Source organism: Euleptes europaea, chromosome 5, assembly GCF_029931775.1.
Source record: "Euleptes europaea isolate rEulEur1 chromosome 5, rEulEur1.hap1, whole genome shotgun sequence".
In the NCBI taxonomy this organism is placed as follows: Eukaryota; Metazoa; Chordata; class Lepidosauria; order Squamata; family Sphaerodactylidae; genus Euleptes; species Euleptes europaea.
In genome coordinates this window covers 90,845,342-90,861,837 of record NC_079316.1, presented here as the reverse complement: position 1 = coordinate 90,861,837, position 16,496 = coordinate 90,845,342, and the positions used below count along the sequence as shown (strand labels likewise).

General features: G+C 45.3%; 1 protein-coding gene across 1 annotated transcript in view; it reads right to left on the bottom strand.

Annotated features, from left to right (window-relative positions):
• SLC29A3 (solute carrier family 29 member 3) overlaps window positions 1-16,496 on the bottom strand; it is a 47,621-nt gene that overhangs the window by 17,150 nt on the left and 13,975 nt on the right. Inside the window, exon 4 of the mRNA XM_056850510.1 lies at window positions 3,588-3,670. Within this exon, the coding sequence (XP_056706488.1) occupies window positions 3,588-3,670 (83 nt within the window). The remainder of the gene's footprint in view (window positions 1-3,587; window positions 3,671-16,496) is intronic.

The window sequence follows — 16,496 nt, the reverse complement described above, 5'->3', positions numbered from 1 at the left end:
CCCCTCCCCACAACAGACACCCTGTGAGGTGGGTGGGGCTGAGAGAAAGTGACTAGCCCAAGGTCTCCCAGCTGGCTTCGTGCGGAGGAGCGGAGAAACCAATCCGGTTCACCAGATTAGCCTCCGCTGCTCATGTGGAGGAGCGGGGGATCAGACCCGGTTCTCCAGATCAGAATCCGCTGCTCCAAACCACCGCTCTTAACCACCACACCATGCTGGCTCCCCAAAACATAAAACATGGCTGCCTGCTGAGAGCCAGGCCACATGTATGGAGAAGGGGTCTATGGAAGCCAAACCTTTGGGAGCTCAAAGGCTGCACGACAAGGGAATGGCAGCTCTTAAGTTTACACCCTACCTTAACACTCTGGTTAAACCTCTTGTGCCAACAATGTACCTGAAGCACATAATTGTAACTTCTCTGTCCTCCAGCTATAAGCAGAGGGATTTTTCAAATGTATGTGTCTGCCCACAAGTTTTTGACTCATCATAAAGACTGGATAAATAAGATGCTGGAATTGACGGAGATGGCGAAACGTACGGCTTTGATAAATCAGAATGATAATGTACAATTTTGGGGGGAATGGGAGGAGTGGAGAATCAATTTTTGATGGGACCATTTAAAGGATATTCTTTGATTTAATCTCTCATATATACTCTCTATCACGATTATATATTAAGGTATTGAATGAATAACATTAGATAAGGTAAGTTAAGATAAATATATATTCATTAATTAATATGGGGATTAGCTCAATCAGCAAAAGTATATACACTTTATTTGTAGATGGAAGAGAGTGAGGGGGAAGTCACTATATGTTTATTACAAATTACTTATTACTTTTATTAACTTTTAGCGTTAAATGTTGATTTTTACATGGATGTATTAAATGAAAGAAAACAATAAAAAAAATTATTAAAAAAAAGTTTTTTGACTCATCCAGAATTCAAACAGTCCTGTGGTGAGCTAACCCGTATCACCCTGTCGAATAGTAAGGACGGTGTTTACCACACATCAGTGTGTGTGTGGGGGGGAGAGGGCAGCAGTAAGAAACTGCGGCAGAATGGGTGGAAAAATAATCTGTTGAGACGGCTCTCTCTTTTTTGGGGGCACTGAACTGTCCACTTCAAGCAGAAATGCCCCAAGTGGGGCGTGAGGAAGCACACCGAGGCCTAGACTGCCTTCCTCTGACTAGTTTTCCTGGCCCCCTTGGGAGGCTGAGCTCTTTGTCTGAGGCACCCTCAAAAACACCAACCCAGCACACCCTACAATGCTCCTAAAGCACAACCTGGCAAAGATTTGAAGACTGCTGTTCTTGACTGTTAACCCACCACTCTTACCAATGATGCACCATTATCGCTCAATACCTCTTCCCCGGATGCCACAAGTAAAAAAAAAAATCAGGGCATTAAAAACAGCACTTTGTCAATATAGTTTTGCTGCTGCAAGAATTGTAATAGCTAAAGTTTGGAAGCAAGCGAATAAACCTTCAATTCGTGACTGGAGAGAGAAATTATGGATGTACATGAGGATGGCCAAATTAACGGAATTCCTACATGGAAAAGATATGGAAGAATTTAAAAAAACTTGGGCAAAGGCCGTCACATATTGGGATAAACTGGCAAAAATGGATTTTACTACTTTAATTAGTGAGTCATAGAAACTAGTTTTAATATTCTTATATTTTACTGTTAATAGATATTTTTAAAACTGTTAAGGCACTTCTTCGGAAGTCGGGTGATGGGTCACTTTTTTAAGGTGGGTGGAGGGTTGAAGGGGTATCTTTTTGGATCTTATAATTTTGTAATCATGAATGTACCAATAAGTATATATAGATGCTCTTTTATATTTTCTTTTTAAATTTTTTGTATTATTATTATTGTATTTGTTTGTTTTGTTTTTTGTTACAAAAATTAATTAAAAATTTTTTTTTTAAAAAAAAAACAGCACTCCGGACAGGACAATTTTATTCATACAGGCACGTTTTAAGATATTCACACTCAATACACAGATCTCTGGCATACACTCACTGTGACCTTTGCCCCTGAAGGCCATCAGTCAACTTCTTAAATTGTATATCCTTGGCTGGGCCTTTTCCACTCTTTTTAAGGCTTCAAAGGCCCCAGCGCAAGTCCTGCCCCCTTCTAGAGTGGCCACTCTGAAACTCTTTTTAAAAGTTAAGCGCTCAGATTATAGATCTCCTGCATTTTATGTAGTTTATTTGTTGAAATGTGTGTATCTGCCTTTCCCCATGGTTCAAGGTGACTTAGTAACTCAAATTGAAAATATACTATAAAACCCGCAAGTAACTCCCCTCCCCTCAAAATAAATGCTTGCAGCCTAAATCCCATTAAAAGCCTCAGTGAACAAAATGGCCTTGCAGTGCCTCCTAATTACTTCTAGAGATAGCGCCCCCCTCCGCCCCTCCAGAAACTGTTCCACAGGGCAGAAGCCACAATGAAAAAGCGTGGGCTTTGGTCAATGCCATCTTGAGTGGTTGAACAGCTGGGAACCTGAAGACCACACCTCGTGCATGGATGTATACGGGAATAGATGGTCCTTTGCATATGTGGGTCCTAGGCCGTGAAGGGCTTTAAAAGTGCCAGGGCCTAGGTGAGATATGTTCCCATTGGCGTTGTGCCTCTGACAATAATAGGGCTGCTGACCCACCTGCAGTTTCCAATATTTTCCCCCCTTTTGGGGCTCTGCAACATAGAGCACACGACAGCAACTCCAACTGCGAGGTTTCCAAAGCACAGATCAGCCTGGCCAGGGGAGCTGGGTCTCAGAAAGGTGAGATGCAGCTGACAGAAGGCACCGTTGGCCACTACACCAGGGGTGGGGAACATCAGGCCCGGGGGCCATATAAAGCCCGCGAAGTCATTTGGTCTGGCCCTTCATGGGTCCTGGCAGATCTCTAGCTCAGAAGGATTTAAGGCTGGTGATCCGCCCCCTCCCGCAGACAGGAATAGCCTCTATTCAAGACAGATGTGAGTTTGTTTTGGCAAGAAAAGGAACCTTTCCCCCCCTTGCAGAAGAGTTGTTAGCTATGGAGCTGCTAGGGCCGCCCAAGAATCTGTGTTAACTTTTTCCCACCCGGGCCATGGAGAAACGTATTCCCTCTGTACTACAAGAGGGCTGGGGGCGGAAGTGGCGAATGGCCCGCGAATAATGTTACAAATATCCAAATAGCCCTTGGCGGAAAAAAGGTTCCCCACCCCTGCACTACACCAAGACTGTGGGTATATTTGGGCTGCCCAAACTTCCTGCCAGAGGAAGAGTTCTTTGCAGCCTGAAATCTTGCTATTCTCCCCTGCCAATGCAGTTGTCCCAATAAAAGATATCATCTGAATGATTTCAGATACTGTCTTGAGCTAAGAGAAACAATAAGTGACAGTAGAACCCAATCACTTTAAGAAGTTGTGCTCTAAAGGGTTTTCGAGCTAAATCCGTTTGCTCATCAAGAGTTTTTTTAACATGACATCTAGCTCACCGCTGAGCTAACACTGCATCCTGGGGAAGAGAAGTGGCATGTCCAGAGCCACAGAAAGAAGGGAAAAACGGAGGTGACTAATGCAACTACACTTACTTGTTGACCAGCAGGAAGTTCCCAATCAAGCAGAGCACTGAAGGCACAGTGGAAGCCACGGAAATGTAGCTTTCAAAGAAGTCCTAGGTGGGAAAAAACTCAGAGTCAAAGATGGTTTGGAAAAAAAATATCAGCTGCAAAAACATCACCTGCCCTATCCTGAGTCTCCCTTTCACAAATCAGAGACACCAAGACAAAGTGGCTGAAAGCCATGGTGTCACGGCACGCTGAAGTTTCCAGGACTGAATCTTTGCACAGTGATTAAACCCATGGAACTCCACTTAGTTAGTTGAGGAGCGTGTCTGTTTTCATAAGCTTCGAGACCTCCTTAGTCTTCCCAGCCCTCTGGGATGTGCATTGCATGAAGGCCCTTTTCTCAGTTCGGATCAAACATAATAAAAACATGAGAGGAAGAGGAAAAGGGATAGATTTTTAAAAATTCCCTTCATTCTTACAAATTGCCAAGACACAACAGTGTGAACCCCAGAACCTTGAAACTACTGTACCTGATTCCAGAAGGGGCAGAAATATTCTCCAAATTCTAGAGCAGTACTGTAAATTGGCACTTATCTGTTGCAAGATCTCAGTCCCACAGTTGCATAGTGACATACTATACTCTGGGCTGTATGTATACCAGAATTACATGAAGAATTAAGGGGAGGTCACTTTCCTGAGAATCTCGCTTTCATTTTTTAAAAGCAAGTTTCTTATCTGAATGTGCTTGAAATGGTAGGCAATACCTCCTGACATCACATAAAAATGTTGGTTGTTTTTTTTTTGTTGGAGAGCCAGCGTGGTGTAGTGGTTAAGAGCGGTGGTTTGGAGTGGTGGACTCTGATCTGGAGAACCGGGTTTGATTCCCCACTCCTCCACATGAGCGGCGGATGCTAATCTGGTGACCTGGATTTGTTTCCCCACTTCTACACAGGTAGCCAGCTGGATGACCTTGGGTTAGTCACAGCTCTCTTAGAGTTCTTTCAGCCCCACCTACCTCATAGGGTGTCTGTTGTGGGGCGGGGAAGGGAAGGTAATTGTAAGCCGCTTTGATTCTCCCTTAACTGGTAGAGAAAGTTGGCATATAAAAAATAAACCAACCAATAAAAATGTTTACTATTCTATTTGTATTCTATTTGCATACACATGAGTGGCACACCTAGAGATTCTCTCATTTAGTTACATGGATGCAACCAGGGCAGAAAAATAAATTAGGAAAGAGTTGTTCTCTTCCCTTTTCAGGCTTTAGTGTGCACAAATTAATTACATGGACATCTACAGGAAAGCCAGTAGAGACTTTCATGGTTTTTTTCACAGGAAATGCTACAGCCCTGCAAATCGTGCCAGTCTTCTGTTTGCTGTTGCCTAACCTTCTCAAACTTCCCTATGTATCTATATCTAATAGTAAACTGGCCAGCTCTTGTTGGGTAACAAAAAATAGGCCACTCACAGACAAGGGGGGATTTGTCTCTGCATCCTTAGGGACACCCAAGTAAGCATAAAAATCTGCCTGCAAATTAACCAAAAAAGAAGGCTCAATCCTAACCCCAGAAGACCCTCCTGAGGACTGAATACACTCATTAATTAGTTTCTAATGCTCTTGGGGCATAAAATGTCCAGAAAAAGTTAAAAGGGGTGTGGGTCGGCTGGTCAGCCTCCAGGTGGGGCCTGGAGATCATCTGGAATTACAACTGATCTCCAGACAACAATTTGTTGCTTTGAAGACTAGACTGTACTGCATTTGAAGAATCGACTGTACTGCATTTATACCCTAATAGGGTCCCTTCCCTTCCCTTTCCCAGGCTCCATCCCCAAATCTCCAGGAATTTCCCAATCCAGAACTGGCAACCCTCGGTGGGGAACAGGGGAGGGGAAGTCCATCCGCTCTAATCCCTAGGGACTTGCAGAGTACAGGAGGAAGAGATTTGAGGGAGAGGGAGGGGGATTTCCAAATAGTTCCCCCTCTTCCACAATTCTTTAAAGCCCCCCAACTTTTTTTTGTGCACAGGAATACTGAAGTGCAGAATTTCATCCATGGTTTCTCATAGGAGGGCAGACAGCTTGTCATACCGAGGTAAGCTTCCATGTTCAGAATTGGTTCTGGGAAATTCCAAGGGTGCCAAGCTAATTGAGCTGAATCACATTTACCAAAGAAAGGCCGTTCCTTTTTTCTAGTGCATCAGACCAATAAGCCATTCATGACCAGCCTTCTAAGTCATTAATGACAGGTTTACAACGGAGGGGATGACCCCATATGAGCTACACCTTCTCTAGTATGATACAGCCATCTCTGTATATAGGGGTAACATCAGCGGACACTTCATATTTCTTTTTTCTTCTTCCCAACGGCAAAAATTACCCATCAGCTTCAGCCAGAAACCCTGTCCGATGCTGCCAAGATGCTTTTGCAAAGTAGCTTTTTATTCAGCTGAAGCTCGGCAGCAGAAGCAGCTGGGCTCCTGCTGGGCTAAAAAAGCAGTTCAGGCCCTGGGTGACGGAGCGAGGCATCGGAGCGTTACCTGGATCACAGGGCATGAAATTAGCAGCAGCAAGCAGGTTGGAGCCGAGAATAGTTTGCAAGTGTGAGCTCATCTTCAGATAGCCGAGCCCCACTTCTAGGCTGTGTCTGTGCTGGCCCCGCGGACACTTCTGCTCCCCCTGTGGACTCCAGCAGGAACCGGACCCAAAAGCAAGATGGGAGACCGGCGATGTCGACAGCGGTGAAAACACCGGCTTCTTAAGAGTTGTTCTTTGGCCCCAACAAATTCAGAACTGGAATTTTCTTACTGTTAGTGCTTTCAAGGAAGTGATTACGGTCATAGGCAGGTTCATTTACAGTCTTTTATCCTAAAAAAAATCCAGATTGGTAACCTAAATTCTGTGCCCGGCCCAACTGTTGCTTGTTTTGCGTAAGCTGCTTTTCTGCTAGGGATGGAGAAAGGCAGAAGATGCTGACCCAATTAGCCCTGCCCTGAATCCTGGAAAACTTTTCAAGATTTCACTCAAGTAACACACACTTTGTGTTCCTAGCCAAACTTTGTGATGACGGTGGACTAGAAACTTGCTCTTTTTATTTTTTTAAAAAAAGAATGAAAGCAAGATCCTCAGCTTAATTTTTCACCCAGCGCATATTACATACTTTTCTATGCTTGCTTGGACTTGTAGGGTATACATAACATGGAATTTAAGTCAGGCAAGAGGGACAAGTGTATGTGCAGCAATCCCCACTCCCTTCCTGCATCCACATCAGGTGCACAGTTAGGGTTGCCAGGTCCCTCTTCGCCATTGGTGGGAGATTTTGGGGGCAGAGCCTGAGGAGGGTGGGGTTAGGGGAGGGGCTTCAAAGCCATAGAGTCCAATGCCAAGGCGGCCATTTTCTCCAGGGGAACTGATTTCTATTTGCTGGAGATCAGTTGTAATAGCAGATCTTCTGCTATTACCTGGAGGTTGGCAACCCTATGCACAGTGCTACCCTGAACAACTGATGGTCCACCGTAGACCACCTGCGCACACCTTCCCTCTGCACACCACTACATTCCACCCAACACCGCCAATACCAAGATCTCATTGGCTGCCACTCAGTAAATGATGGGCAGGGGGACTGTCTGTCCCCACAGATTCAGACAATTAGTCAAAAAACCTTGCCTGCTGCTCCTTCTTCTTTCTTGGCTGCTCCTAGCCAACAGACCTCAAGCTAACCAAGCTGCTAAACTTAGCACTTCCCGTCTTCTTGCGCCAGGCTTGGTGAATCCCGAGGCCTTGCCTTCATCAGGCTATGCACACCACTGCAAAGTCCAGGTTCAAACCTCGAGCGTGCAAATCAGGAGGGCAAAAAAGAATCTGAGGGGGTCGAGCATAGCTCTAGGGGCCTCCCCCTATGCTGACTGCATCACTCATAACAACCAGCCATTCCTCTGGCCCAATACACTGGCTGGGGGCGGGGGGTAACGGTTTGATGGGCAAGCATGCCATGTGGTTTGGGAAGAGTATGTGCACTGAATCACCCACGGAAGCCAAGGTTAACACATGCAGATGTTCCCAAACGTTCAGTGCTGGCCAATACCAGATAAGGTCCAAGTCCCATCTCATTCAGGGGACAAACCCTTAACATCTCCGTGCCTGATTACAGAACTGCAGCCTTCATGCCGCTTCTTTCTGGTCATTTATTATTAGGAAGAATCTCTGACTGTGCTACACCTTAAGAAACCGCCAGATGGAAGGAAGTATTATTAAACAGCACACTGCAGGAGCTCTCTGCATTACAGGGACTGGTTCCAATCAGAAGAAGAGGAGGAGTTGGTTTTTATATGTCGACTTTCTCTACCACTTAAGTGAGACTCAACCCGGCTTACAATCCCCTCCCCACAACAGACACCCTGTGAGGTAGGTGAAGCTGAGAGAATGTGAGTTGCCCCAGGTCACCCAGCTGGCTTCGTGGGTAGGAGTGGGAATCAAACCCGGTTCTCCAGATCAGACTCCACCGCTCCAAACCACCGCTCTTAACCACTACACCATGCTTCCCCCTCTCTCAGTGGGAGAGAGGGGGAAAGGGAGATGTCAAGGCTCAGATCTGCCTGGAAATGCCACCCTCTGATTTGGAAGTCATCCTCCCTAATACCTGACATGTGCGTACCCTCCATGGTTACTCAATGGAGAGCGAAAGGCACTCTGCACCTGCTCTGGGGCCCTTTATTAAAATATCCAGGGTGGCATTGAGAGAATATGGTGGAGCTGAGCCTTGGCACAAATTAAGCCCTAGTTCTAGTCCACAATAACCAAGAATGGCTTACTCGTGGCACCAAACTATCCAGGCTGTTGGGCTAACACACACACTGACACTCACTCACTCCTGTGACTTTACCTGACCATTAGTGCAAGTCAGAGCTTCCCGAAATAGTAGGTCAGGCCTCATCAGCAGGCTGCCAGGCTGCTTGCAGTGCAATCAACTTGGAAAGCTGGACAGGTATGCGCATCAGGCCACTTTGGCTGGCATTTCATTTCACTTCACTTGAGTGCATCTGGTAATGACGGTGGCATTATTAAAACTCCCGTGTCAGAGCTATGGGACCGTACCCTTCTTCTGGGTTTAAGTGCTGGAAAATATTTAAAACCTCTGATTTCTACCGTTTCTTAGAAGGAACAAACTATATTTCCTGGTCTAAAGACAGCAACTTGTGTGGGTGCTGAAGGGAAACTTTGAGTAGGGAGTCAAGAAAAGGCAGGCGTCTATTGTCGGGAAAGCGCACTGTAAATATACTATAGATTCTTTTTTCTTTTTTAAAAATTGCACCCTTCCTACAAGTAGCTCAAGGCCAGGACAATGGCCAGAGTTCTCCCCTCCCTATTTTATCCTCGCAGCCTTGTATGGTTGGGGAAATGGTCCCAGGTCGCCAAACAGACACTTGCATACAAAGTAGGAAAGGAATCCTGGTAAAAAATATTAAGAGTTATATAAAGTAACATTCTACACAAAGAAAAGTCCTGAAACCCATGTAAGTTTTGCAAATAAAGCAAATTTGCATAGATTTCTTCTTTGTTATGATTTATCTTGCTTTTTATAGACTTAGCACAAGAAGATTCAGAGGCACAGAAGCCCCATGCTCTAGCTGTAATTATTTTTGTAGTTTTCCTAGATGATTCTCACTCACACTTCATGCCTACAGTTACAACCGTAAGATTCCTTAAAAAAATAGGGGGGGGGGGGAAGGAAAAGCGATGCTTTACGATGCTGCGTCCGGTGTTACATTCCATGGATTTTGACACTCGTGTGACATGGTTCAGCCTCCACGGCCTTGCGTGCTGTGATCCACCAGTACACATGTTAAATCTGTGATGATTCCTGCCGAGATCAGAGACGCCGCCAGTGTGCAAACACATACACAACTGGTGCTCCAGGCACTTTGGTGCACAGATGTGGCCCGGGCCAGCCGCTTTCTGACTGAGTGCGCCGGCCCGGTGTCAGCCACAGCCGCTCCCTCCGAATGTCAGAGGGCAGGAGGAGAGAGTAAGGGGTTGTGCAACTGCTGACGCTGCTGTCCATGTTCAGCGGACGGGCCATTTAATGTTTCAGGGCTAGCAAGCCGGCACTTTCCGTAAGCAATAAAACTCAAGTAATGATTTCCTTAGCCTCCACCCTCCCTTCCCACCCCACCTCGGCCCCCTCAATGTCCTTGTTTAAATTAGAACATCTTGCAGCCTGGCTGGATTACGTAAACCGGAGGGGAAAGGGGTTCCCACATATACTTCAGCAGTAACACTGCGACCGCATGACACTGCTCATTTCCTTTCTGCATATGACAACCATAACCTCCCACATACAAACAAGTCAAACTCACACGTGCAAAAAAGGCATTTGGGGACATTACGAAAACCAGCAGCCCAGTTGAGCTACCTTCCCAGGTTGTTTTGCCCATGCAGCAGCCTCTTACGTGTTTCGGGGCGAGGGAAGAATAAGTACTTTGTGCCTGTTAACCTTGCAAACAAGATCACAAGAATTACAAGCCCACCTCCTCATGTAGGTTTATATCCAGTTGGTCATGGTTCAAAAGGAAAAAGAGGAAGAGGTTTGGTCTGCCTGGTCAGCCTGGAGGAAATTCTTATCTGCTGCAGGCGAGAAGGCAATTGGCTTTTAATGAGCCTGTACTAAAACCTAAAATACATTTTTTTTCTGCATTGGTAAGAGCAGAGATTAGTCTTCATAGCCTAACAGCCACATCCTAGCCATGCCTACTGAGAAGCAAGTTCTGCCAATTTCAATGGGACAAGGAAACAGATTTAGGACTGCTGCCCAAATCTTATGTATTTTGCATTTTCCACGTTCAATTGGAGATCTCCAAAACCAGAGAGTCTTCAAGTGCCCAAGTCCTCCTGCAAGTCACAACATCATAAGACCAGATGCCTGAAGCCAAAAACTGGCTATTTAGTTCACATTAATATTTGAAATTCAGCCTCCCCGTCCCGTCCCCAAATACCACCCACTGTTCTCTTTGCCCTTAAGGCCAGTCAAGTCACAATGCTATACTGACAGTAGTAGTAGTAGTAGAGTTGGTTTTTATATGCTGACTTTCTCGACCATGTAAGGAAGAGTCAAACTGGCTTAGAAATCACCTTCCCCTCCCCACAACAGACACCCTGTGAGGTAGATGGGGCCAAGAGAACTCTAAGAGAGCTGTGACTAGCCCAAGGTCACCCAGCGAGGCTTCATGTGGAGGAGTGGGGAAACCAACTCAGTTCACCAGATTAGAATCCACCGCTTATGTGGAGGAGTAGGGAATCAAAGCCGGTTCTCCAGATCAGACTCCACCTCTCCAAACCACCGCTCTTAACCACTACACCAACTGGTAGAATTTCCAAGTCAGGTTTTAGGTTCTAAGCTTAGTGCTGCAATGCCCCTTTGGCTCCCACCCCTTCATCCATGCACAAACCCCCACACCATTTTGCCCAGATCTCCTTTCTCCTTGCCTCTGCCTTTCTTCCACTTCATGTCATCATTTCTGACTCCGTCCTGTTTTTCAGGCAGCTGGCAACCAGCTAGCCAGCAGCTAAAGCCTCCCCAGGCCTGCCATCTTCCTTTATTCCCCACTCACATTCCTTTCAGGGTGCACTTTCTCTGCCCATTTCCTATGCTCTACACCCTTCCTTGTGCCCACTTGCCGCCTCTGGGATCCTGGTCCTTGGCTTCACTCTTTGCCAGGACCGTCTTCCAATAGTGTTGCCAACCTCCAGGTACTAGCTAGAGGTCTATAAAAGTATGCCTGGTATAGAGAGTGGACAGGGAGAAGCTTTTCTCCCTCTCTTATAATACAAGAATGTGGGGTCATCTGCTGAAGCTGGAGGGAAGCTGGAGAGATTCAAAACAGATAAAAGAAGTATTTCTTCACACAACGCATAGTTAAATTGTGGAACTCCCTGCCCCAGGATGTGGTGATGGCTGCCAACTTGGAAGCCTTTAAGAGGGGAGTGGACATGTTCATGGAGGAGAAGGCTATCTATTCATGGCTACTAGTAAAAATGGATACTAGTCATGATGCATACCTATTCTCTCCAGGATGAGAGGTGCATGCCTATTATATTGGGTGTTGCGAAACACAGGCAGCATAATGCTGCAGTCGTCTTGCTTGTGGGCTTCCTAGAGGCACTTGGTCGGTCACTGTATGAATAGACTACTGGACTTGATGGACCTTGGTCTGATCCAGCATGGCTTTTCTTATGTTCTTATTGTGGCTCCATGCTAAGGCCACAAATTTATTCAAGATCTTATATGGGCCTGGATCTATATATGCCTGGAAGATCATACACACCAAAGGGAGCCTTGTGTTCCCAAATGCATGTCTGCTGAGATAATGTGAATTCAGGGGGTGGGGCAAGGAGGACATTTTGGGGAGAGGTACTGGTGAGTGAAAGGGAAGTACATTTCAAAGGTAGGCAGAGCATCTGCTTTGCTCAGAGAAGATCCTGGGTTCAAGCCACGGCATCTCTAATTAAAAGGGTCAGGTAGTAGGTGATGTGAAAGACCTCCACCAGAGACCCTGGAGACCTGATACTCATCTTGACAGACCAGTGGTCTGACTCAGAAGAACCCATGTGTTCAAGGTCCATCCATGAATGCTGATGGGATTCCAATAGGCCCTCGGGGATTTTCCTTCCAGCATAACTGGCTCTCCTGCTGGAAGTCTGAATACCCATTGGAAAGAAGAAATGGCTGCAGTGGTGCACACGATTACTCCCAAATTGCTCACTGTTGCTGTGTAGGGCCTGACTGGCTCCTTAGTACTATAGGGAACTTATGGAAGTGAAACTGCCAGGGCAGCAGCTAGAATGCAGGCAGAGGAAAACCTGACCAAAGCATTAATGCAGCCCAGATTTGAGCTCCTTCGTAGCAGTAACTGTGAACAATACTTTCCCCACCACCATCATATCTGTGAAGCACAGTTTAGCAGGGCTGTGTTGATGGCACAGGAGAATCCATTTCAGATTGGCCCACAAAGCCATCTTCATGAATTCTCAATGTCCCACAGTAACTTGTTTGCAAAGAACTTAGAGGACAAAAGAGCCCACAACCATCTCAAGCAGGACCACACCTTGAACACAACACTAATTCAGAGAATGTTTTGGACACCATTTGGTCATTACTGCTTGGGTGAATTTCAGCATTGCAACTTTAGGATGTGGACAAAGGATGTGGAATATTTCGGCCTACTAAATACCTGCTCAACTCTGGGGTTTTTTTTTGGGGGGGGGGTTATAACATCTGGCAGAGAGAATGGCTGGTTGGGTTTGAGCTGTCAAAATCTGCCTTTTCCTACTGAAAAATAGTCACCAAAATTTAATACATTCTTATGGGGTTATAGAATATGAAATGAGCCCCAAATTCAATTGGAGGTTACCACAATTTCAACCACATGGCAAAAGCAGAAAAAGAAGCATCTCTGGTGACAGCAACAGTGAGATTCATGAAAACATAAAGGCCTTCTCTAACTGCAGATAAGTCAATTAGGACCACCTCAAACGTAGGACATATTGTTTCATTACCAAGGAGGGATGAGCCTGGGGCACAAGATTCCCATATGTAGATGGACTGCAGAGTTCTAAAGGGTGCTTTCAAGCATCTGAACTGTAATCACTGCCCACTATAGAGATGACTTTTTAAAAAAAGAGATGCTAAGTGCACAGGCTGTGATAAGGAGCACTCTGGGGTTGCAACTATATGCGAGCTTACCCAGGAGTAAGCCCCATTAACCACAGTGAAACGTACTTCTCAGTAGACATTCCTAGGATAGGAAATAGGTAACCAAGCAAGAAAATACAGCAAAACAGAAAGACGTTTTTTCTTTGTTTAAGCTGATGAGCAAGAAATGTGGGCAGGTTATTTAAAAAAAAATGGGGACACACCTTTTATACGGTAAGTATGTTTACAAGGTTAAATCCACAGTTTTCTTACTCTGCCCCAGATGCTCTTTTGCAATCAGACACCTCCCCACCCAAGAGTGGCTGTTTTCTTCTCTGAACATCAGGATACCTCTCTATAAGAAATGGGAGAGAGACGTATGACTAAGGAGAAGGTTTGCTGTTGAGTCACCTTCAGTTTCAATACACGAGGGGGCTGCAGAATATATACCTCTGGCATGAAAAAGGCTCAAAAAAGTGAAAAAGAAGTTTAACACACAATACAGACCCTTCCAGTGTCGGTTTTCCCCCCAAACGTTTCACAGACAGTCCGTTAGTGATCAAATGCTTCTCACCTAAAATGTTACAGCTTACGCTGGAGCCATTATATGTGATCGCTCAGTACATTAATCCCTGCATATACTCCCACATCAGCTTGTTAAATCTGTGCAGTGCTTTGGGACCCTTCAAGATGAAAGACAAATATCCCCAAGTTGCTGTTACATCGCACAGAGATTGATGGAGTGACCAGAGAGGATAAGCAGCGTTATTCGTTTGAATGAGCTGATGCTATGTGCGTGTTGGAGCACTAATAGTGATACAGCACCCAAGTAATTTTTCCCTCTCTGTACGAGAAGCGTTGCCGCAGTTAGTCCCCAATCAATGTTACTGGGATGCACTTTGCACTGAAATTCAGTTGAGGGTACGCTGGGGTTCCATCCTAAGCAGCAGTATAAAAAGGCTGCTTTTTCTTGCCTCAAAAATGAATCAAGATATGGGACTTTATAGCACTGAATTACTAAAGCAAGAGCATTCATGCAACTGACGGATCAATTTCAACGGGTATTTAAGCCAGTGGTAAACTCAACTACAGGCATTTCCACCAGTAAAATCAGGAAATAGTTGGTGATTAGTTGTTTAAAACTACCACCAGCCATATCTCTCTTATGAATGATTGCGCTGAATTGTTTACATGAGGTTCACCAGTAGAGAAATTTTTTCTAATCTAAGGGCCAATTCAGTCATTAAATCAGATGTAGAGCCTGCAGAAATAAAAGGAGCTCTTTCTTTTGATGTAACATGTTAATCGGCACAGTGATGTTAATCGGCACAGTGATGTAACAGATAAGAGGAAATCATGAGTAGGAAGCCAAGAATTCAGATCTCAGATGAGGCATGAACTCCGTGGATGGCCTTAGGCAATTCTCTGTCTGTATTTTGGGGAATGTCCTAATCTGGATAACCTGATTTCATCAGATCTCAGGTCAGCCCAGGTTAGCGCTTGGATGGGAGACCACCAATGAAGTCCAGGGTTCCTATGCTGAACCAGGTAATGGCAAACCGCCTCTGTTCATCTCTTGCCTTTAAACCCTACAGGGTCACCATAAAGTGGCTGCGACTTGACAGCATTTTCCAATACTGGCATTTCAGGTTTCCTACAAGAATTACTAGTATATAGCTGTAGTCAGACATCACATCAAATCCTGAATGTGCACAAATCCAGTTTGTTTCCAGATTTGTGTCTGTGTCTCATCCCCCCCTCCCACCCCAGCCACACACACCATTGAAGAAATTTGGGGTTAAGCTAGATCTGGTTATGCATGACATACATGTGGCTCTCTAGAGTTAGGATCCTGGATTTGGGAGGGGGAACTTGAGCCTGGATTAAACACTGTTTTAGAATGGAAGGGGGATACAAACTTGGTTTTACATGAATCATTATCCTGACGTCATACTTCTTGGACAAATGGAGGTAGCCTTAAACTAGGAATGCTTCAACATGCTCCATGCATGCAAGGAAATGGGAAGAGGATGAAGAGAATGTGAGCCTGGCAACAAACCAATTCCCACACACTCTGACTTAGCGTCACTTTGATGTGACATCTGAACACATCTTTTTAAAGGATCTTGATTATTTCATATTTATGTGGAACTTTTATGACAGCTTTATTATTGGCGTTACTGGAGTTTTCAGTTCCAATTTTGTCGCTGCTGTTGTTGCTACTGGTTATTCAACTGACCTGAACTATCTCAAAATGTAATGAAGCACGTGACACAAACGACGCATAATTTCCCAAGGTGAGACCTTCTACCTCGCAGGCACACGCAAGCAGAACTCCACCAGCCATTATTTTGCTCAACATATTAGCATCATCGACCAGCATACAGACTCCTCTTTGTCACGCAAAGAAGCTGAAGACTCAGAGGAGGCAAACTGGCAGCTACCACCACCTCAGACGGAGGCAATTGAGACACATCCAGGAGCCTATTTTTTTTTTTGATGTGATGAAGGAGCCCCAAGACTCTGAGTCTGCCTGCTTACCCTGGGAAGCAGCCCTGCCTTCTAATTCAGACTTGGACCATGAACCCTCCACCCTAGAGCCTGCTGCTGAACCACGGATCTTTCCCCAACAGACCCTCTCAAAGCCTTGAATGATCTCAGCCCTGTTGCACTGCTCATTGCCATAACTGGATGAGGCACCTTTAAACAAATACAAATACAAAACCTTTATTGGCATCTTGGAATAATAAAACACGCCGAACAACTGGCTAAAATACAAACATAAGAACGTAAGAAAGGCCCTGCTGGATCAGACCCAGGCCCATCAAGTCCAGCAGTCTGTTCACACAGTGGCCAACCAGGCACCTCTAGGAAGCCACAAACAAGACGACTGCAGCAGCACCGTCCTGCCTGTAGGTTAAGAACTTTCTTATTATTCATTAGTAGTGATAGTTTATCAATTAAAATTGAAGTTTTGTGAAGTACTTAAGCTCTCTTGAACCGGAAGATCTTTGAAGGTTCTCTCAGTGAAGGCTGTAGCTAAAAAAGAGGCTACTAGAGCAGTGAGGTTCTTGTCCTGATCTGCTAAAAGGAAGCGAGTCAGATCCCTTTTTGATCTTATGCACCCAGGATCTGGCAGATGGCTGAGCATTAAATGGCGAGGACTGCTGTGGAATGAGCAGTCCGGTAGGATATGTTGCACTGAGTCGGGGACTCCAGCGTCACAGATGCATAAACGGGCATTGTGA